General features: G+C 44.1%; 1 protein-coding gene across 9 annotated transcripts in view; it reads left to right on the top strand.

The window, feature by feature from the left end:
- The window catches only part of LOC110982507 (meiotic recombination protein REC8 homolog), a 388761-nt gene that overhangs the window by 127337 nt on the left and 239055 nt on the right, over positions 1-22369 (top strand). For all 9 annotated transcript variants that reach the window (XR_015427552.1, XM_087145215.1, XM_087145210.1 and 6 more), the window contains exon 8: positions 6138-6298. Coding sequence is in view for 8 of the 9 variants with exons in the window: in XM_087145215.1 (XP_087001341.1) it covers positions 6138-6298 (161 nt within the window). In the remaining variant the exon portion in view is untranslated. The remainder of the gene's footprint in view (positions 1-6137; positions 6299-22369) is intronic.

The raw sequence follows: 22369 nt of genomic DNA, 5'->3' as shown, positions 1-22369 counted from the left end.
CGGGAGTAGTTCCAGACGTTTGGGGTTCCACGCTACATCCACAGCGAATCGCTACTGGTGAAGGATCTCTGCCATATCTGTGGTATTGAAAAGAGTAGGACGACTGCTTATCACCCGCAAGGCAACTGCCAATGCGAGGGGTTCAACCAAACACTTCATGACCGCCTGTGCACGCTCCCACCTGAGCAGAAAAAGAGATGGGCCCAACACATCCAGGAGCTGGTATTCCTCTACAATTGTACTCCCCACATTGTCCCCTTTCTTTGTCTTCATGGGACAATAACTAATGCTTCACATTGATCTCCTTCTAAACCCAAAAGAAGATTTTGAAAGACCGCTAACCTGTGACTCCTGGGTGGAGGAACACCAGCAGAAACTATGAGCTGCTACAGAGGCCTCCAGGAGCAGGCAACTTGAGAGGAGTGAGGCGAGGTGTAATTGTAATGAAGAGGAGGCCAATGATAAGGGCATTGCAGTGGGAATGTGGGTACTGCTGAGGAATCAGCTACCGGGGCGAAATAAGATTGGCAACCACTGGCAGGCAACACCTTACAAGATAACAGCCAGACCCTATGACAATGTGTATGAGGTACAACTAGCAGATGGCACTAGCCCGAAGAAGCGAGTGACAAGGACGGAGATACTGGATACTCGAGAGGTTGTACCAGAAGTGCCCCAAGCTGAGATTCCAGAAGAGGCACCCCCAGCTGAGGTTTCCGAGAGAGTGCCCCCATTGGAGGTTGTGGAGGATGACCCCGACCCAGAAGAGGCTCCAGAAGAAGTGCCCCTGCTGAAATTCCAGAGAGAGTGCCCCCAGTGGCTGAGGACCCAGACAGCCAGAAAGCAGATACCACGGAGCACCGACGGGAGAGTGGACCAGAGTGTCGGAGAAGCGACAACCAGCCAATGTGCGGACACTACTGGGGAGGAAGCCCCGCCACTACAGAATGTAAAAGTCTTGCTGAAGGATGGAAATACCCAACCAATGACGGCCATACTGCCGAGTCCTCCTGATCTAGTGGAACCCAGTCAGCCGACTCCAGAAGCAGTGGAGACCCCTAATGCTGCCCCACAGAGCACTTTAGAGGACAGCAAAGTTGAGGTGCTGGAACCACAAAGCCCTTTCGCTGCTGTGGAAACCTTGGACCAGCATCAGCCCAAGCAGAGTGGTTCATTAGTGATGGTCCAGCCCTAGGAGCCTCATGAAGCAGTTGAGCCCAAGAGCCCTCTGACATCCCAGTCTCCTTCTGTCAGTGTTGAGCCACTACTACCAAGGAGATCCACCTGTGCAACTGCAGGTCAACACTCCAATCCGCGGCATAACAAGCGACTACATGGTAACTGATTTGACAACCTCGCTGCCGGACTTTGCTTAATTTAGCCAAGCCCTTGTTAGTCTCGGAGAGGTATTGGCTGAGCGCCTGGGAGGGAGGCTCTTCCAAGAAAACCTCATGAATAGTCAATCAGGTAAACCACAGGCCATCTCCTGTGGTATTGTCTTCTGGTCCATGTGGCCCATCTCGCCACATCATCATTCTGATGCTAGCCTGGTACATGCACACACATATTTTCCACTTGTGCCATCGTTTGACCACCAAGTCCTCAGTCTATATGTTCAGAAAGTTTCTTTGAGGTTCCTTGATTACTGTGAACAACCTCTTTTTTATTATATATTCCGAGTGAATAAAAACATATTGCAGCCACTGGAAAAGAACAGCTCCCCTTTTGTTGATGACAGAATCAACAATTGGATGTTTCGTTTCAAGCTGTTCTCTTTGATCAAGTGCAGTTGGTATGAGTAGCATTACATAAATCACCATACTGTTGCTGGAGTCATTTTGGTATGCACAAAAGTTATAAGGTCATCAAATGGCATGTTTGAATGTATGTTACGTACAGGAGAGGGCCTTCTGATTTGAGGCACATGATTACACCTGCATATTATCACTCATTTGTACTCCTGTCACATTTAACCTGTTTTTTTCTTTTTTAATCAGTATGTGTGTGCTTTCCCTGTAGGCGAATAAAAGATCCCAGTGAAAACTAGTCTATATGTGTGTGTTTTATTTCTCTAATACAATTAACTCTCGATAATACGAGCTCAGTTATGACGAGATTCCGGTTAAGACGAGCATATTTTGCCAGTCCCGGAGGAAAAAAAAGCTATATTACAAGCTTGGGTAATACAAGATTTTGGTTAAAATGGGCACTTTTTCTAGTCCGGCCAAGTGCAGATGTATAGTACGAGCATTCTGAAAAAAAAATCGTCAATCAACGAACCCATTCAATACAGGTGCCGTTGTATTAGGTCAGTCATAGTGCTTGCTAATCCACAACTGCCGTTTGGGGCATTTTAACATCCAAAGTGATCAACGGGTTTTCTTTGTAGGTGCTTTCAAGCTGCACAATTGGAACAAACATGACAGACAGTGGGCGTTGCGATTCTAAGGCCACCAGACAGCCCGATCAGAACAAACTCTTATATACAAACTCCCCACCAAAACACGAAAAATAGAGCAGAAAATGCCTCTACCCAACTCATAAACCCATGTAAAATTCATTTGTCATTAAAATCCACTCGTATGTCATTTTGAAAGTCAAATTTACGAGTTTAAATCCCAAAACTTAAAAAAAAATTCATTTCCCACAAGAAACATATTACCCAGGCCCCGATCTACAACTGCTACTGTCTACCCAAAATGCACTGGTTTCTTTCACTTTGTACATGTTTAAAATTGCATCTCTTTAGTCAGTCACCAACTAAAATGTTAATGTACTTCTGTGTGCGTTCGCTCACAACAGCGACCATGCTGTGCAGGTTGAATAGTTTTGACAGTGACCGGCGATGAGTCTGCTTGCCCAGTTGTTGCATTTCATTAAATTTCCACTTCATCAAGTTCTTCTCAATCACAGCATAATACATATTTTATTACAATACCTTTATATTAGAACTACATGTACATTACACTTTCATAAAGAACATGCTCGAACTGTTTTAAAAGCAAATTCATTACCCTTCATCAGTAGTACAATTGACAAACAGTGCATATGGGTGGGAAAATACTTTTCGCTTAAGACGAAGTTCTGGATAATATGAGATAATTGAGTAAGTCTGGAGGCCTTCGTATTATCGACTGCTGACTGTATTCACACTTAACGATGGGTATGTATAATGGTGTAGGGGTATGTACATGTATGTACAAGAATGTAGTTAGATAGTTGTGACATATTTGCGAGTATTTCTTTGGGTGCAGTTCAGTCACTTGGGATTACAGCTTGACATGATTTTACAAGACCGTTGAACAGCATGTGGTTTTCAAACCTAAGCCAGTGTGTCAGTGCCAGAAGACTGTTGAGTTTGATCATTATCCTTTGACATGCAGAACCAATTCACCATTCAGTTTGATATTGATATTCCTAATCATAAGTTAAATTAATTTGGTTCAATTTCATATCAAAGTTCATTAATTTTTCTCTTTTGATTCGTCTGCATTTTCTGCCAAATTATAAGAACACACAAAAGAAGGAGTGTAAGGTTGAGGAGTAAAATTGAAGGTTCAATTAAGTAAATCTCACTTTAGTTTATTGTTTATTGATTTTGGTAGATGGCACTTAAATATAAGTTTTGAAGTTTGGCATCATCTCCAAGGGTGCTGGGATCAACTTTCTCTTTTGACCACTATCCAAGAGGTGATATAACTACTCTGTGGCTCAGAATCAGAGCACAGCACTGTGGACAGAGTGGGGAACTGCCCAAGTATTGCCAACTTCACTAACATGACTAAGAACTGTGCAGATCTTTGATGCTCAAAGAACATTTTGAATCACTAATGTGTTGTTTTAATGATTCTGCTGTGACTGAAATTCTCTGATCTTGAACAATTTAGTACAGTATGTAGGGTGACTATGATTTTCAATTTCGGATTTCAAGTTGGTCTTAGTTTAAGGATTTTGCAGGAGATTCTTGGAATTGAATTTTGTGGGGGGAAAAAAGGAGGATTGGAATCTTTGTGTATCATTGAGATGCAGAAATTTTAAGAATTATCAAAGGTTTTGAGGATTAATAATGAGTTCGAATCAAAAGTGGTTCTTTGGAGTCCATTTTGTAAATTCAAAGACCTTGGAAATTTATACTTGAAGTATAAAGGTTGGTGTTAAACGTGGAGATTGACAATGATATGCAGTCTGAAATTGTTCACGAAAAGATATTTAGAGATTTATCTGATAGTGACATATAGAACTTCAAGTTTTATCAGAGAGACAATTGGGATTGTGAAGGACTGAACATATCCTGGAAAATGGTCGCAAACTGACTAAAATTGAGGAGCTGGTGTAAAAAAAACATACAAGTATGGATACAACAAGTCTGAAAACTGCATTATGAAAATAGTTGAAAGTTAACCTCAATTTGAAATCGAATCAAGTGATTTGCACATTACTTTAGATTGCCTTCTCTGTATACAAATTTCAAAGTAAGTTTGATTTATGAAGGTTCTAAGTGTGACCTAATGTGGGTTGGGAAAGATAACACCCAAAATTTGCGTAGGTATAGATAATCAGAAGCTGAATGGTTGTGCTGGAGTCTTAACACACGAGTGCACCTAAATTTTTCTAAATGATACATACATATATGTATTAGAAAACTCATTAGTTTTTTAAAGATGTGGTGGAAGTACATGTAAATTCAACTGAAGTGCACATAGGTGATAGAGAATTGTCAAGTGGTTTTAATCTATTTTATTGGAGTGTATGGCATGTTTCCTCAACATTGATTTGTACAAGGTAGTCATCAGAAGTGACTGTGACACTTAACAAGTGCAAATAATCACTTGTGAGTTCCATATGATGTGTTTCCTTATACTGCTAGCATGAACATACTTTAGTGTTAGTACTCATATGCTTTGAAAAACCCAGGTGTGCTTTTTTCATGCCTATGGGCTTCAAATCAGGACTGCATTTTGACCTTCAAGTGTGCTTGATAGTTTTATTTAATTTCGTCAAATGTTGGTAATCAGGTTGATACTGTGGCGAATGCAACTGACACCTCTTGTGGTGGACCCAGTAACCGGCCGGATCAGGGATGGAATTGACCTGGCCCAACCCCACAAATATATTTATTAACCTTGAGCAAGGATGAGCGGCTACCCTGACACAAGGGGGGATATCAGTAAACGACCGGCGGACTAAGCCTAGGGGCAGTTCGTTGGGTGGAAGTTTACCACCAATTAGGAAAGACTAGATTTATCTGGCTATACAGTAATGAAACACAGGGAAACCTAAATAAACCTCACAGTGACACAGGATTTCCAAGGACAATAATCAAGTATTTGATTTATTGCAATAAAAATCAATAAGGTATATAAATCACCCAAGGTTTATGTACACAATATACCTCACAAGGCAATACAATATGCCTCACGTGGTTAACTAACCACCCGACTAACTTAAACACAGCTAGCCTACAACCCAAGGGTTACCTCTCTAAATAGTGATAGCCCTCACACAAATAACACAGAGTGTCATGCAAAACAGGGTCGATCTAACGAAAGGGAAATTACCCTCACAGCGATCTGAGTACATCAAGTAAACCTCAAGGCTAGCTAGCACAATGACAAGATTGCCTTCCAGCCGTCACCCCACTATCAGTGCTTACAGACGACAAGCAATCCAACAGCAAAGACCACTAGCTCCCAGCCTAGGTTCACGACACTCAGCTGTATCACTAAAGTAATCTAGACCCAATACGGTTCGCTACTACACCTACCAGTTATAGTCACTACACGCAGCGCCCCTGGTGCAACGTCCACACTATACCTCGCACAGTCACAGCACAGAACGGTAGAAAGCGTCCTCCACGATCCTGCCACTCTGCGACCCAGCAGCGAAAAAAACCAACTGATTGTGCGCGCTCTAAGCACGCCGCAAGCGCCCAGACCTAGTGCTCTACGCGACGCTGATTGGTCAACGCAATGCTTAATAATTCATGGCTTAGACTGGCATTCATGCCTACCCTGTTTCGTTACAATACGGTCTCTGTTTGCATGGCATATACACAGTATTTAAATTGCACATGTACATGCAGAACAAATTTTAAATGTATTGCAGTTCCCTTATTGAAATAATTAAATACCATATAGATACCTGGTGATGCTGACCTGCCTGCACTTGAAGAGCACATAGAAGAATTCATGGAGCAAATTCAAGTGGCCATGGGGAAATTCCAGGACTCCCAGACTGAAGAACCTGAGACCGAAACTACTGATGTTGAGCCTGTGGAAGTGTGCAGTGTAGTAGATGGGTATGTTCTTTGCATACAATGTTTTAAGGGTTTGCTTGTCATGCCATCATCTTAAAATGAATGCAGTGGCTGTAGTTTTGGTAACCATAACTCAACTTCCAAATCCTATAGTTGTGAATGGTAATGTGACTGCGCAAGTGCAGTAACATGGTTAATCAATATCCTTGGAGAAGTGTACAGCACCATGTGCCACCGCTGTGCACATTTCATTTACACGACAGCACAAACAATGTACACAAACACATTGGCCTTTCTGCTTGGAGAAACAATCTGCATATGGCACACTTTGTTGGTGTGAATGTTGAATTTTTGCAGTTTCAGGTGCTGTCCTGGTCATAGTGAAAGTAGGGAAAAGTTTCCACAAGCATGCATCGTACGTGCATGGCAAAAAGACCCCCTAGTATCTCCCCAGAGCTCTTTGATTACCTTTCCTGAGGTGGTCATAAAAGATTGAATATTATCCAGTTTACAATTAAACTAATGTATTTAAGAGTAAAGATAAGAAAGAAAGTTTTTGATTTGTTTTACTGCATGACAGTGTGACTATGCCAAATTCCCACTACATTCAATAGTACAAAAGTATATGCAGAATACATGCAAGTCAGTCATCCGGTAGGCACACATTGACGTGCAATATAGGCAAATGATGACATTCAGTGACTATGCAAAGCAACTTTTGATTGGATCCTTGTTGAGTCTAAGGCAAGTCCAGAAACTGCCGATCTCGCAAACGCTTGACAGTGTATACCTTTTATAATGCTGCTTGATCATTTAGAGCTTGAAATGTATGATCATGGACAGGTCTGCCTTTTGGGTTAATTTTTGTGTGTGTGCAAATAATTAATGTTTTCGGCGGAGAGATTTTGATTTCCATTTTTATGGCCAAAGCTCCTGTCTCCCCAACATAAAAACCCTTTTTCGTCCGTTCAAACTGTAAAATGATAAATGTTACAAATGTTGAGTCATGCCTGACCATGAGCACATCTGAAGTCCTGTTGAACTTTTCCCCGTAAGTTTAGCTCTGCATCTTGCTATCATCTCTTTTGCCTAGGATGCAACAACATTTTTCTTCTTGTTTTGCATAGTTTTATTTGGTTTTTAGTTTTAGCTTTTTAGTTCTAGTGTTTCTTATTTTATCTTTAATCGTTTATATCATTTATCCGAAGAGTGATTTTAGAAGGACCTTGAGGTCTTGTTCACGACTCTTGACATGGTCAAAATTTAATAATAATAATTTGTTTTAATGTGTGATCCAAATCATGGTTGACCACATCACACATACAATATAGGCCGATGAAAAGGAGTTTTGTCAGTTCACGTTATAAAACAAGTCATCGCACTTGTGTAGTTGAAACGCCGTAACTAGTTGTTAAGGTAAATGCATTACAGGAGCCTGTGAATGGGCTTTGTGTCAGCTCAATTGATTGTCTATTGATGAATATGTCATCCCTTTTGCACAGACAAGTCATGTTATAGTCACCATAACTGTGTAAAATAAAACATCCCTTTTTGCCCATCAACACTGACATATTTTTCAGTGATAATAATATCTGCTGTCTTCAATCAGCCTATCACATTAAACAGAGGAAGAATGCATTGATATCTTAGGGTTCTTTTCAAAAATAACTCTGCGAACCGTTGTGAATTTACGCAGAAATTCGTCTGTTACTAAGGACTCTCCAGTTTGTGAACCCTGCGGCTCTACCTAGTCATGTGTTGCAAAGTTAATGAGGTACTTACGACTCCAGTGCCATTGTTACCATATGTACATCATATCCTCCTGAATAATGCATTGGGTGAGGTCTTCTCATTACAATAACACTAAGTTGGCAAACTTATTCTACTGAATTACTTTTTCTCTCTTTGGTAGAGCATTTGCAGAGAAAGGTCGAAGCACTATTAAATGATTTGCATCAGCACTTGTACCAATTTCATCATTTGTTCAGTCAAATTCACACTATGAGCACACGTTTTTGGCAAAGAGAGTACCGTACTGTAATTTTTGGAATATAGGCTGTGGCTTATACGTTGATTGATTCCCGTGCTGAAAATGTTTCTGCAGCTTATACTCTGGGTGATACGACAACATCTGGAGAATGAAATCAGTCACAGATGCTACGCCATGCCTGAGTGCAACCTAGCACAGCTGTCAGGTGTCTGGCGAGCCTCATGCAAGCGCAGTGACACAGCGTTCTGGCTGGAGACAATGCATGCCGTGTTTTTTGGTTGGTTGGCATTGCTCCACTTATGTGTTGGAAAGAAATGAAACCAGTCCAGAGAGAGCAAATATACTTGCAGTACTGTTAGTACCATTTGTTTTTGTTTGATTTACTGTTATGTAATCCATGTTTTTTATTACTGTTTTCAGAAAATGAAATAAAATTAAACTCACCCAGCCAAGACACTTATCCATTTCATCAAAACTGGTAATTTTTAGGACTTTGAAAAGTTAAGGTCTACTGCCTGCAACATATGCAGATTACCAATACATACATTATTTCCTAATCCATCACTTCCATTCGCGAAATTTTCGATCACCAGCAGTGTGCCCCCATTCGCTCGAATAGTGGCTGCCATGTTTTTCCTCTTTTTCTTAATCCCATTACTACGGACAAGGAACATTCCTACGCTACTACGTCTTATTTCTCAATCACATTCGTTACTTGTTTGTTCTTTCACCTTCAAAAATTTCATTGACTTATGAGAAGAAAATGTTAGTGCCCTTCAAAACATCACAAGCTCTACATTTTAAAGGGCAACTCAGTGCCTTTGATGTACCTTCTTTCTATTATCGTCCTTGTCAGTCTTACCTGTGCGAACATGCTTACATCCAGCCTCACACCTCCCGAGCTCACATGGCAAGTCTCTAGGGAGGCATACAGCCTCCAGGAACATGACAAAATGGTCAGGATGTTCAAGGGACAGCTTTGGAGATATTAACTTGCTTTCAAAGGTGTTAGTGTATGGCAAGATAGTATGCTTCAAAACATCAAACCGTCTGTGCGATCTCTTTTCTTGCTCTTTGCCTCAAGTGATAGAGTTAATTCAGAATATTCGTTTAATGTTTAACAACATCATGTCGTAACTATTAACTTGTCAAGTGTTACAGTCAAGATATTTCAATATTTTTGAGTCAAAATGAAAGAGGAAAAGCCCTCTGCATGTTGCAAACAGGCAGAAAGCTCTTGTTTCTTGCTTCTTCTGCCTCTTCTGACCGAAAGCTATGTCTTTTGTGCTCGTTTCTTCTGCCATCAACTTTGGTCCTTATGCAACTTTGGATCATCATCAAACTTACATCATTGAAGGGTCATTGGTTCAAAGATGTGCATAAAACAAGATTTTCAAGATTCAATTTTGGTTATTTGGTGATCTTCATTCGTCATCATAGTAACAGCTGGCAAAGACCATGATGCAAAATAAAAGCCTAATTTATGACGTCATGATAATGTCATCGCCTTATTTTATATTGATTTTTGAATGTTTTATTTTTCTGCATAGGTTTTGTACACATTTTCTACTTATCACTAGTAAACGATTAGTCCTTTATTTCGCCTCAAGATCACTATAAAAAAGAACGAAAGAGAAATCGGGTACTTTACGCTCTATTAGTTGATTTGAAATTTGCCCAAGAGTCCGTATATGAAGTAGTATTTCATAAAAGTATTTCAGTTTAAGTGCAAATCACATCACATGACAGTGTTTCTGCGAATGAGTTCATAGCCCATTGACTTTGTACATGTTTTCCAGCCACAATTTTGGTAACTTTAGAATGTTTAATCGTTGACAAAGTGATAGCCAACAAAGACCCAGATGCAAGATTGATTTAAAATGAATGTCATCATGATGACGTCATCAGCTTATTTTATACTGATTTTTGAATATTTTATTTTCCCCATAGTTTTTTTTACATGTTTTTGACTTGGCATGAAGTTCAAAGCCTTTTATCTCCTAAAGGACATATCCTTTCTTGTTGAAATTTTGCGTATGACTGGAAAGGAAAGTGTTACAGACGAATGTTGACCTGCTGTGCTGATTACTTCATCAGGAGACAAGTCATGTGACAATAAAAGTGCACTCTTTCAGGCCCTATACCTCCCAAAGAATATTTCTGATTCAAATAGGTTCAAATCTTGCAGATATCCTGGAACAGGAGCGCTTTAGAGAAATATTGACTTTGTTTGATGATGACGTCATCAGGAGACAAGTCACGTGACATTAAATGTGCACTCTTTAAGGCCCTTTATATCCTGAAGTACATGTTCGATTGTGTTCAAATCTTGCAGATATCTTTAAAAGGGAGTGCTTTAGAGGAATATTTGTAGAGGTCATGGAAAGTCCCCCCCCCTTTTTTAATTGTTGGTTAACTTTTTCCCCCTTCCTATAATGCATCGACCCAGAATTGTTCTCCCCTGTAACATAATGGACTTGACCAAAAGTGCCACATCAGCAGGGACAGGAAGTTGCCTTCATTGTTTCTCCATCTCATGCAATGTTCAAGGCAACATCATCTTCATTAAAGTCACAAGCTTTCCTGTATTCCTGACTGGTGTATTTCCATTATTTTTACAGGTATGTTGATTTTCATTTTATCTTTCATTTCTGTATTATACCTTGTCATAGATATCATTGGAATTGTGTTTTGTTATTTTGGTACTTTATTTTACTAACAAGCGACATGAAGAAATCAGTTGTTTAGTCTTGAGACATTGAGATAGTCAATTCCTTGAGAGTGTGAAGCTTTCTGTAGGAATAACAAGGTTCCCTCCTTGACTAAAGTATTCTTTGGAACCTTACTGCATTTTTGCCAAGTTTTCTGAAAGATGAGGTTCTAGACAGCTGTGATAGTATGATTTTAATATGATGAATTATGGTTCATGTCAAGACAGCTGATTTGTGAAGTTTACTTAATTTAGACCAAGGATTGTTGCAAGGTTTCTTGGATGCCAGAATTAGTTATGTATAAATAGTGATTTTAGTTAAGACTGATTTCTGAACAATCATTTGTGTTTTAGATTAGAAGTTGTTGTAAGTTACATGTGTCTTGTGATTTTGCCGTACTACCTTTACTTAGAACAAAGGAACTTGAGACATGCACATGGGTCAGCCAAGGCCATGCTGAGTCCAGTACATGACTCGTGTTCATTCAGCCAGATATAATCTCGGATTGTTTATCTCAGCCACCTGTGGGAAAGTGCAGTTGGGCTGTGTGATGGTGATAGACTTATGTATGGGCAAGGATGCCAGAGAACAGCATATTGATAATTGCTAAGGCTAGCTAGTATCGATATTGTGTTAGGTTGATAGGTTAGCTCATGGATAGATATCGATATCGCAAGTGTTTTCTAGGCAGTCAGAGTTTTAAGGAATTTATCTTTGCGTTATGTGTTTTGCCAGTTTTTGTACTGACTCAATCATTTTTTCGTTGTTTCTCATGCAATGTTCAAGGCAACATCATCTTCATTAAAGTCACAAGCTTTCCTATATTCCTGACTGGTGTATTTCCATTATTTTTACAGGACTGTGTATCACACCATATTTTAATGTAACACCTGCACATGTATGCCCTTTCGGTCATACACGGGTGTAACATATTGACATCATGTGATCGTGAAATCATCAGGAGACAAGTCACGTGATATTAAAGGTGCACTCTTTAAGGCCCTATATCTCATGAAGTACATGTTCTATCATGTTGAAGCTTTGTAGATAACGTGAAAGAGAGGAATCAGGCCTGTCTGCACATCGGCATTTCAAAGTCCCTGATGAAAGGCTTCCCCCACCATGCTTCCACAGATGAATAGGGGTCTAAGCGGATTAGTGTAAACATTGTACAGAGCTGACGGATTAAAAACCACAAGCGGGTTCCTTCTGGGATAGATTACATGTACCAGTACTTGCAACAATAGACCCAAGGATGGAGAAGTTCGAGATCAACAACCAGTTCAGCATCCCAGGCCGGTAGCCAGGCCGGTACGAAAGGGGTTTTTGCAACAGGGCGAACTTACCAGGAGGCCCTTTTCAAACCGGGTCTAAATGGTAGCCGGCCCTGCTCCCCCGTGGTGTGGTTTTGCGTTTTCCAATTAGTGGCCTCGATGAGAAGAGACCCAAGTAGGCCGGGTGTGGTTCCGTAATAAAGCCCTTGATCACTGATGACTACCACCCACCTACCCAACACCAAGCCAAGCCTCCTGGTCTTCTGCTGTCGTTTTCTATGCCCACCCTCGGCACCGTGACCGGCGGCTGCGGTGCGGCCAAGCAGTCCAGGGACCCGAGGTGGCAGGCCACGAGGGTACACCTATTCATTGGGTCGAGCGGATTTTCCGCATCAATGCCTTTGATCACTACCGTTGGGAGTAATGAGCCGTCCCTTCCTTTTATGCTGCAGGGTCTGGGCATTCCTACCGCATCCCCGGACGGCCCTACCAACCGATGGCTCAGCAGGGCCAGCGGGGCAACGGTCCACCGTCTGCCACAGGCCTTTTACCGGCCCCTGCTCGCCAGGCGGCATCCGCTCAGAAGTCAGGCCAGTTGGCTCCCTCCAGGCGGACAGCTGGCTCCACAACGGGATCACCACACTCCATCGCTTCAGTCATGGGTGAGCCTACAACCCTGCATGCTCCCCAGCCTCCTGCTGCCTCGGACAATGGTGCCCCTTCTGGACTGTTATGTCACTGGGGTTTCCATCTGCCACAGCTCACCCGCAGCTCCAACCCGCAGGTGGATTCCGGTCATGAGTCTACTGATCTTGATCTTGGACGTTCTTTGCAAGAGACGACTGACCTTTCGGGGGATCCTTGCCAGGCCCTTCCTCTGCTGGTGCTGGCCTCCAGCCCCCCCCCCACTTCGACGAGGTCCAAGAAGCACAAGGCCAAGTCCTCCTCCTTGGCTTCTTTCTCGTCCAAGGCCAAGAAGAGACGCCATTCCCAACTGGATCCGCCTCCATGGATGGCGAATCTCCAGTCTGTTTTGGAGGCCTTCTCGTGGCTCGCCCACAAGAAAGACTCTAAGCCTCAGCCAGCGGCGATGGCTCCTGATACGGATCCTCTCCTGACTGTTCCACCTCCTACTCATGGGCCTCCTTCTGAGTCCAGGGCAACTTCTGTCCGTCCAGATCTGTCTCCCCAACAAGTACTGGCGCCGGACCAAGCCTCGACTCAAAGCGATCCGCCTCCCTCCTAACTTGATCTTCAACCCTACTCTTCTGAGGATGATGATATCGACTCGGTGGCTGGTCTGACTCAAGTGGAAGGCTGCCTCCACCTTCTGCAACGCGACATGATCCATGTTCTGGGGCTCCTGTCATTGGATCCTGCGCCGACAGAACATGAACGTTCTTTATTCAAGCGCCACCCTTCACACCTTGATTCAGCTGAACCTGTCTTCCCAGAGATTCCGCTGGACCGTTCTTGTGTGGAAATGATGAATGCCCTGGTAAAGGATAAATGCTGGTGCACATTCCCGACCAGAGCTTCATCTTATTACAAGTTTCCTCGGGAGGATGTCTCTCGCTTTCTGTCAACCCCAGATATTTCTGGCACTGCCAGAGACAAGATCTCATTTGAGTCCGGCAAGGAGAAAACCCTCCGGGATAAGGACAAGACTACCCTTGACCTGTCTCTCCATTGTGTTGATACAGCATCCCGCTTTGTCCTCCGAAGTTCAGCCTTTCTTCTCCTTCTATCAGAGTATATTGTCCAGGCCTGTGAAGAAGACTGTCCGGTCTCTCCAGACTTTGCAGCCCTATCTTTATGAGGCCTTAATTCGATCTTCGAACAGTTCACTTGCATTTCCATTCTGGCCACTTCTACCCACAGATACAATGCAGTGGACGCCATAGATATCCCCCATGGGTCCATCAAGAAAGGGCTTTAATATGGGCCTCCCCCTTCTGGGGGATGATCTCTTTGCTGGGAAGTTCACCTAAGTCCTTGAGTCGGAGATAAAACTTATTGAGACTGCTAAAAAAAACTCACTTGCTGAACCTGCACCTCCACACTGTCAGCCTCCACCACGGCCGAGAAGACAAGCGAACTAGGCACCACCAGCTGCGTATCTCTTTAGCTGTCCACTCCAGGTGGCTACTGTAGTATTCTTGGAAAGCATTAAAGGTCAAGGTCACGCACTCCTTGTGATTGCAGTACAGCCACCAAAACAGCGTGTATGTCTCGCTCTGTCATTGTAAGCTAAACGCCTTAGGATATCACAATTGGCGACAAGTCTGGGATTTTTCTGTGTTGTGGAGGAAGAACATCGAGTACGAACGCTTTGTTTTTTGTGAGGCAAAACAACAACACAGCAAAACTGTCGCAGATTTTGCAACCCGCCTGCAACAACTCGCCAAAACTTGTGAATTCCATGACAAGGACAGTGAGGTGAAATCACAAATCATCCATGGTTGTACCTCATCAAAGCTGAGACTCTATACACTTTGAGAAACAGAGCTCAGCCTCTCAAAGTTGCTCACTACAGCTTGAGCCTACAAACTAGCTGACAGCCAATCCAAAGGCATGGAACAGCATTCCCAGCACTCAAGCAGAGACGCAACCAACCGTATGACTGCAAAGACCTATATGAAGGAACGTGAACCGAGCAGATCCTCACGGTCGTCTAAGCCCAGACGCTCTGTACCTTGTCGCAACTGTGGAGGTACGTTTCCTCACAAACAACACTGCCCAGCAAAAGGGGTGACATGCCACTCGTGTGGTAAACTTAATCATTTTGCCAAACATTGTTTAAGTCGTGGCAAATCAGCCAAATGTCAGAACAGGGCAACGGTGCATGCAGTTGATCATACTGTCAGTGCTACAACCTCACCTGACGATGAGTATGTGTTCGGAGTATCGCCATCGCGATCACACCAAACATCCGGTTATCACGGTAACAGTCAACGAAACTCCCTTGCCAGCCATCATTGATACAGGTGCGTCAGTTAATGTCATGTGTCTGGCTGTATACAACAAACTGTCCTCCAAACCACCACTGTGCAAGGACAATGCAGCCAAAGTCTTTGCCTATGGTAGTTCAACACCCCTGGAGATTGTTGGCACATTTGACACTTCTATTGCTTATAAGGGGTCACAAGTGAACTGCACCTTCTGTGTCACCAAAACCATTGGAGACACATTGATCAGTTTCCAAACAGCGTCTGCTCTCCGCGTCATCCATGTGGCCTACAACCTTCACCCCGACAACTCCCATAAGCCCATGGACAGTCTTGTGGAACAATTCACTGGTATCGGCAAGTTAAAGAACATTCAGTGCAAGCTGCACGTGGACGAGACTGTCTGACCGATTCCCCTGCCACACCGTCGTATCCCGTTCCATGTCCGCAAGAAAGTTGAGAACGATCTTGACAAGCTACTTCGCCTTGACATCATTGAGCCGGTACGCAATCAGCCAACTCTGTGGGTCTCACCCACACATGTGGTCGAAAAACCTAATCGACCAGGTGAGATTCGTATGTGCGTGCACATGCGAAACGTCAATATTGCTATTAAACTCCAACGCTTCCAACAAGAAGAAAGTCGAAGCCATCCAACAAGTTCCTGACCCCACCAACGCCAGCGAGGTCAGGATTTTCCACAACCAAGAGACTCTTGCGACCCTCAAGAGTCTACACAAAGTGCTTGAAGAACTAACGGCAACAACTGATCGCGACCTGCTGCTGCGTTGAAATGGTATCGTAATTCCACAAGCACTCGCACAATCGATTATCGACATTGCTCATGAAGGACACCAAGGCATGACAAATACTAAACAGCTACTTTGTGAGAAAGTGTGGTTTCCCAACATGGACATACTAGTAGACAACACGGTTCACGACTGCCTCTCATGTCAGTTGACAACCCCGAATGACACTCGAACACCACTCACTATGTCTACACTCCCAGACGGCCCATGGCTCGAAGTCAGCATCAATTTCTGTGATCTCCCCACAGGAGAACATCTCCTCGTAGTCATGTGACTTCCACTTCGGCCCGTTTGGTAATTCCCAAACTGGATCGTATCTTCGCCACGTTCGGCATTCCAAAGGTAGTACGCTCTGACAACGGGCCACCCTTCAACAGCACCAAGTTTTCATCCTTTGCAGACTACCTCGGGTTCCACCACCGGCAAGTCACCCCACGTTGGCCCTGTGCCAATGGGAAGGTGGAACGGTTCATGAAAACAATCAAAAAGACATATCGCACCGCAATCACAGACAGAATACCGTGGAAACAAACTCTCTATAAGTTCCTGCGAAAATACCGAGTGACGCCGCATGCTACGACAGGAGTTGCACCCGCAAAACTACTCTTTGGCAGGCCTCTTCGCACACGTCTCCCTGAAACCACGCACAAATCACGAGCCGAACCTGTCAGATCGCGTGACAAATGCAAGAAAGCCGTGATGAAACAATAGGCTGACAACAGAGAGCATGCACGTCCCAAGAACATTGAAATCGGTGATACAGTTCTTCTACGACGCGATGGACTAGTCGCAAAACACCAAACCTCAGACCATACTCACCCCTACACTGTGACTGCCAAGAAAGGATCCATGGTAACAGCTCAGCATGGCACTCACAGTCACACGCAACCTCTCGCAATACAAACGCATCCAGACCAAGACACCAACCCAGCAGGATCCTGAGAAATCCGACATTGAGGACGTGACAAATCCGACACACACTCCCACTCGAGCCCCAGCACTGCACCAGAACCCTGCTCGAAATCGCCACCCACCTGCTCACCTAAAAGACTATGTGACTTAAAGACTGTAGGAAAGACACCTGCATGTTGGACACTTTTGTTTAATTTGTTTGAGAACATCTGCACAAGTGTGTTTACCCAATTTGTTTCCTGTTTATGTTTAGAGAACTTCAAGTTTGGAAAAAGTAAAAATGGCTGAAAAAAAATGAAACTCTGTAACTGTGACCAGCTCAAAAAAATAATAATAGTAATAATAGTAACCAACTGTGACTCTAGCTCAAAACAAAGATAATAACAATAAGGCATATATTTTGGAGACAGTACAAAAACGGACAGCTAATTTCCATTTTTTTTTAATCTTGTTTAATTAGTCATCTGCTTCACATTTACAAAATCACTCTTTTATGTATACAGTTATTATTCAAAGTGGAAAGGGATGTAGTATTCTTGGAAAGCATTAAAGGTCAAGGGTCACGCACTCCTCGTGATTGCAGTACAGCCACCAAAACAGCGCGTATGTCTCACTCTCTCATTCTAAGCTAAACGCCTTAGGATATTACAGCTACTCGGTCATCAGCCCCGCAGCGAGCTCCTCCTACATCGGCTCCCAGAAGTTTTCAGCTGCACCCTCCAGGCCGTGGATCTTCACGCTGTGCCCTCCATCCTATTGGTGACTACTTCCGTTTGCAGCCGCCTTGGCAACTTCTTCGGGTTCTGGCGGGAAATCACCACAGACAGCTGGTCCTCTCCACCATTGCTCACGGCTACTCCCTCAAGTTCAAGAGCTCCCCACCGTCCAGTATGGTCTTCCGCTCCAATCCTCCATGCAACAAACTCAAGTGCCTGGCTCTGGAGGAGGAGATTGAAGCATTTTTATGCAAATTAGCCATCACACTGGTGCATCCCAACCAGCTGTCCACCGGCTTCCTTATTTTTCAATATCTAGACGACTGGTTGATTGTCGGCTGCCGCCCCGACGAAGCAAGTTCTGCCACTTCTCTCATTGTCGATGTCGCAACACGCCTAGGGTTCCTCATCAATTACAACAAGTCAGCCCTCGATCTATCACAATGGCTGACCTACCTGGGGGCAGGTCTCAATCTTCTCAAAGGTGTTACGACTCTGTCACCAGAACGCATCCTCAATCTGCAACAATGTGCCCTTTTGTTCCTGTGCTCAAAGGCTCCTCCAGTCCTGGCCTGGCTCCGCTTTCTCGGATTTATGGCGAGCCTCGTCAACCTTGTTTTTTGGTGTCGACTGAGGATGCAGCAACTTCAACTACATCTCCTGTCTCGGTATTGCCCCAAGAGTGATCCAATTTCTACCTTGGTTCCTCTTCTACCAGATGTTCACAACTACGTCCAGTGGTTGACCATCAGCGAGCACCTGTAGGCGGGTTATCTGTTTGTTCCTCCGAAGCCAAACATCACAATGACAATGGATGCGTCGCTATTCGGACGAGGGGCCTCCCTTCCTCCACTTCATGCATCAAGAGTTTGGGACTCTTCCTTCCACAAAAAACACATCAACCTGCTGGAACTTCAGGCAACGCTCTTCATCACTTCCAGCAGCAGTTGGTGGGTCTCTTGGTTCGAATCCAGAGTGACAAATCCACCGTGGTAGCTTACATAAACCACCAAGGCGGTACTCGCTCCCCCCAGCTATGCATCCTTACATGGCAGATCTTCATGTGAGCAATCGATCACAGGATCACTCTCCATGCCGTTCACATACCAGGAATGTCCAACAACATAGCAGATGCTGTCTCTTGGGGTGCTGTCCACCCTACGGAGTGGACTCTACATCCAAGTGTGGTTACCCAAACCTCCGCAGAGATCGAGCGCCCCCACGTCATTCTTTTCACATCCGCCGACGATATCCATCTTCCCACATTTGGCTCCAAGTTTCCACACCCACGAGCTTGGGCGACGGATGCTCTTCAGGTGAATTGGTCTGGCCTCCTGCAATACGCCTTCCCTCCAATATCCTTCATTCCTCGAGTCTTATCCAAGATAGAACTAGAACCATGCCAGATTCTCCTCATCGCCCTGTTCTGGCCTCGACAACCATGGTTCCTGAAACTCACAAGGCTCCTGGTTTGTTGACCACTGATCCTTCTGCACAGGGAGGATATTCTTTGTCAACCCAGGTTCGGAATCCTCCATCCAGCTCCGAACGATCTTCACTTGTCGTGTTGGACATTGTCCAACGATCATCCAGAGCATCAGGCCTTTCTGTAGATGCTGCATCCAGCACGGGGTTGACAACCCTCCACAAGCAAAATTTACAACAGTCGAATACAACATTTTGCTAGATGGTGTGACGACCACGATGTTTCTCCAACCCGAAGCTTCTGTAAGCTCATTTGCAGACTTTTCATGTATCTCTTTCATTTGGGCCTCCAGATTGGGACTATCCACAACTATCGGTCAGTCTTGAAGCTGTTCATTCAGGGTTCAACGATGGATCAACAATTTCTGATAACACTGCCATCCACCATCTACTTTGGGGAATGTTTGTCGAGCATCCTTATGTCAAATGCCTTGTTCTTTTTTGTGACCTTGGCAACGTCTTTCACATTCTCACCGCTCCCCCCTTCGAACTGCCGTCCGATGCATCTGATCTCCATCTTAGCATCAAGCTGGCATTCCTCTTCGCGGTCATTACCTCCAGACGCAGCAGTGAACTGCATGCCCTGTCAACTGCTGAAGGTCACATACGCTGGGAGCCACACAGAGTTTGTCTTATCCCAGCCATCAAATTCCTGACAAAGAACCAGACACCTGTCTTCTGGCCTCCAGACATTTTCGTCCCTGACATAACCCTTCTTTCAATAGATAGCTCCGACAAAAATGGTGTCCGGTTCATACCCTCAAATGGTATCTCGGGAGGACCAAGTGTTGCCGTGAGACTGGTTCCAGACTTTTCATCACAACCACAAAACCCTTTCATCCAGCAGTGAAGGACACCATAGCTCGTTGGGCGGTCTCGGCGATCATCTTTGCAAATCAAGACTGGCCAATTCGGCGAGATGACTCGATATCACATCAGAGCCCATGATGTTTGGGCCGCCTCTGCGTTCTGGTCCTTCTTCAAAGGTGTCTCCTTGGCAGACATTAGCCAGGCGTCTTGTTGGAAATCTCCTTCCACTTTCACCGAGTGCTACCTGAAGGATGTCCTGCGGAGTGAGACGACTCATGGCGCAGCAACCCTACGCTCAGCGATTGGGACAACATCCAGTGCTGTCCCTCACTGAACAAAGAATTCCTCATCGTAGATGCTATTCCTTTGTTCTAGAATAGTGAGTGTTCGCTTGAGTAGTGCCCGCCTATGTTCTCTTGTAATTATTCTCCTGTCACCAACCCTCTTCCAGGGTACGGTGCTACTCTGCATATATAAGCTGGACAGGGGTATGTGAACGTAGGAGACTCGTCCCCCACATCAGGGGGTGTTGCCTACCACAGTTCCTACATGTGCGTCAGCGCTGTAATGCATCATTGGAAGACTGACTATGATGAACATTGGTTAGCTGTTCCATGTGTGACAAGGATGCTTCGTGGGTACGAGCAATATCCAAACACTGATCAATGGTCAAGGTGTCATCGCGAGCCAAAAGTCGCTTTTGCAGATCTGGGTGACGTGTTCCCGCAATAAACTGTTCGATGATTCTGTTTGCGAATTCCTTGTCGTCACGAAATTGACATGTTTGGGCATGTAGCTTTAGCCGTGATATGTAGTCGTCAACAGATTCACGATCCTTCTGCTGAAATTTCTGTAAGTACAGGCGAGCAACACGGAAATTTGTTCTCGGAGTGATCTGTCCAGAGAAGCGATCCCAAACAATGTCAGGCTTTTTCGCATCAGCCTCAGGTAAGCTACATGAGTTATACATGCGAAGTCCAGTAGGCCCCATGAAGAGAAGTATGTGGTCGACTTGTTTCTCTGGTTTGACATTTTTGACAGAGAAATATAGCTCACATTGTTGCCGAAAAATCTGTATGGCACTAGGCAAATCTGGGTCATCCCAGGTCATGCGAGGTGTAACTGAGTCTGTCATTGTTCCTTCTTGTAAGTTGAGATGACCTCTGACCTCAATAGACTATGCGAGTATCAGTACATGCTGCACCGTGACGATCCTAAGCTATACACAGGCGTCGCGAGGCTACTGTACACACACAGTCTATGTATACATGCGCACATGGATTGTCACTCAGTCATTTTCACAGAAACACATTTCCGAGTCAAATCTCACCTTGTTTTAGGCGATGATGTGAATATCGGTAGTGCAAATGGCGAGGTAGGAGCGCGCTGCCACCATGTTATGTGTGGAGGGTTATTATGGAGCCAGGACGACCTGCATTTAGGTGACAACTTCATCTACTCTTTTATTTCCAACGTGAGCTCTGAGAACTATCCGAAAGGAGTGACTGACTAGCGCCCTCTATGGTCTGGTATATTACACTCCAGTACTTTCTAATACCAATTAAGAGATTGCCTCTGAATCAAAATCACTGTTATCTAATGCCAATTGGTTATTAGTGGACAAATTTCAGGAGGCTCGCGAGTCAACGACAATGCATAATCTTCTTTTACTATGTTGGAAACAAATTCTGGTGGGCGCAGTAGATCCCAAAGGGCCTTATGCTTTTTAAGACGATCCGCAGCCCTAATGGAACAGATGCCTGGGTTTTCTTCATATTCATAGTAACTGTCAATAATATGAGATGGAATAGTATCAGAATACAACTCAACATCAGAATGGAACTTAACTTTACGGGTTTGAGCTTACACATCCACTTCGGTCTTTGTGCTGGGGCAGGTTGCCTTCCAATGAGAGATGCTCCTGCACACAAAACACACTCCTCTGAAATCTCAAGGCTTGTTGACCTGGGCACCATAATATTGGGGCTGCTCAGAGGGACGAAAAGTAGAAGCAGGCCGTTCGTAAGAGCTTTCGAACTTCTTAGTCTGCTCGACTGCCACCTCTGCTACCCTCTTCTGCTTAATCTTTCTGGCAGCTCAATTTTCTGCACGGGTAATCTTGTTGTCATCCTGGTCTGCAGCCAGCTGATACTCCTCATACTCCATAACCATGGCTTAACCCTATGCGATGAAATCAGCCAAGCAAATCAACTTCTGTTGCTTGTTGATGGTGGAGGTGGCATTAGACAATGTTGCTTTCCTGATCGACAAGGAAGGGTTGTCAGCACCTAACTGGTCTATTGCAAGTAAACTAGATAGATTTGAACACTGCTGGTTTCAGCAAAGTCTTTGACATAGCTATAAGATAACAAATATTGTTAGTATATTCATGAATAAAATTCTGCTGAAACAGATAGCGCCAAATGAAGAACAAGGATTCAAATCTTTATAGAAATAA

This window comes from Acanthaster planci, linkage group LG13, assembly GCF_054643075.1.
Source record: "Acanthaster planci isolate LZ-2023a linkage group LG13, COTS_SCS, whole genome shotgun sequence".
NCBI lineage: Eukaryota > Metazoa > Echinodermata > Asteroidea > Valvatida > Acanthasteridae > Acanthaster > Acanthaster planci.
This window is presented reverse-complemented; position numbering and strand designations above follow the sequence as displayed.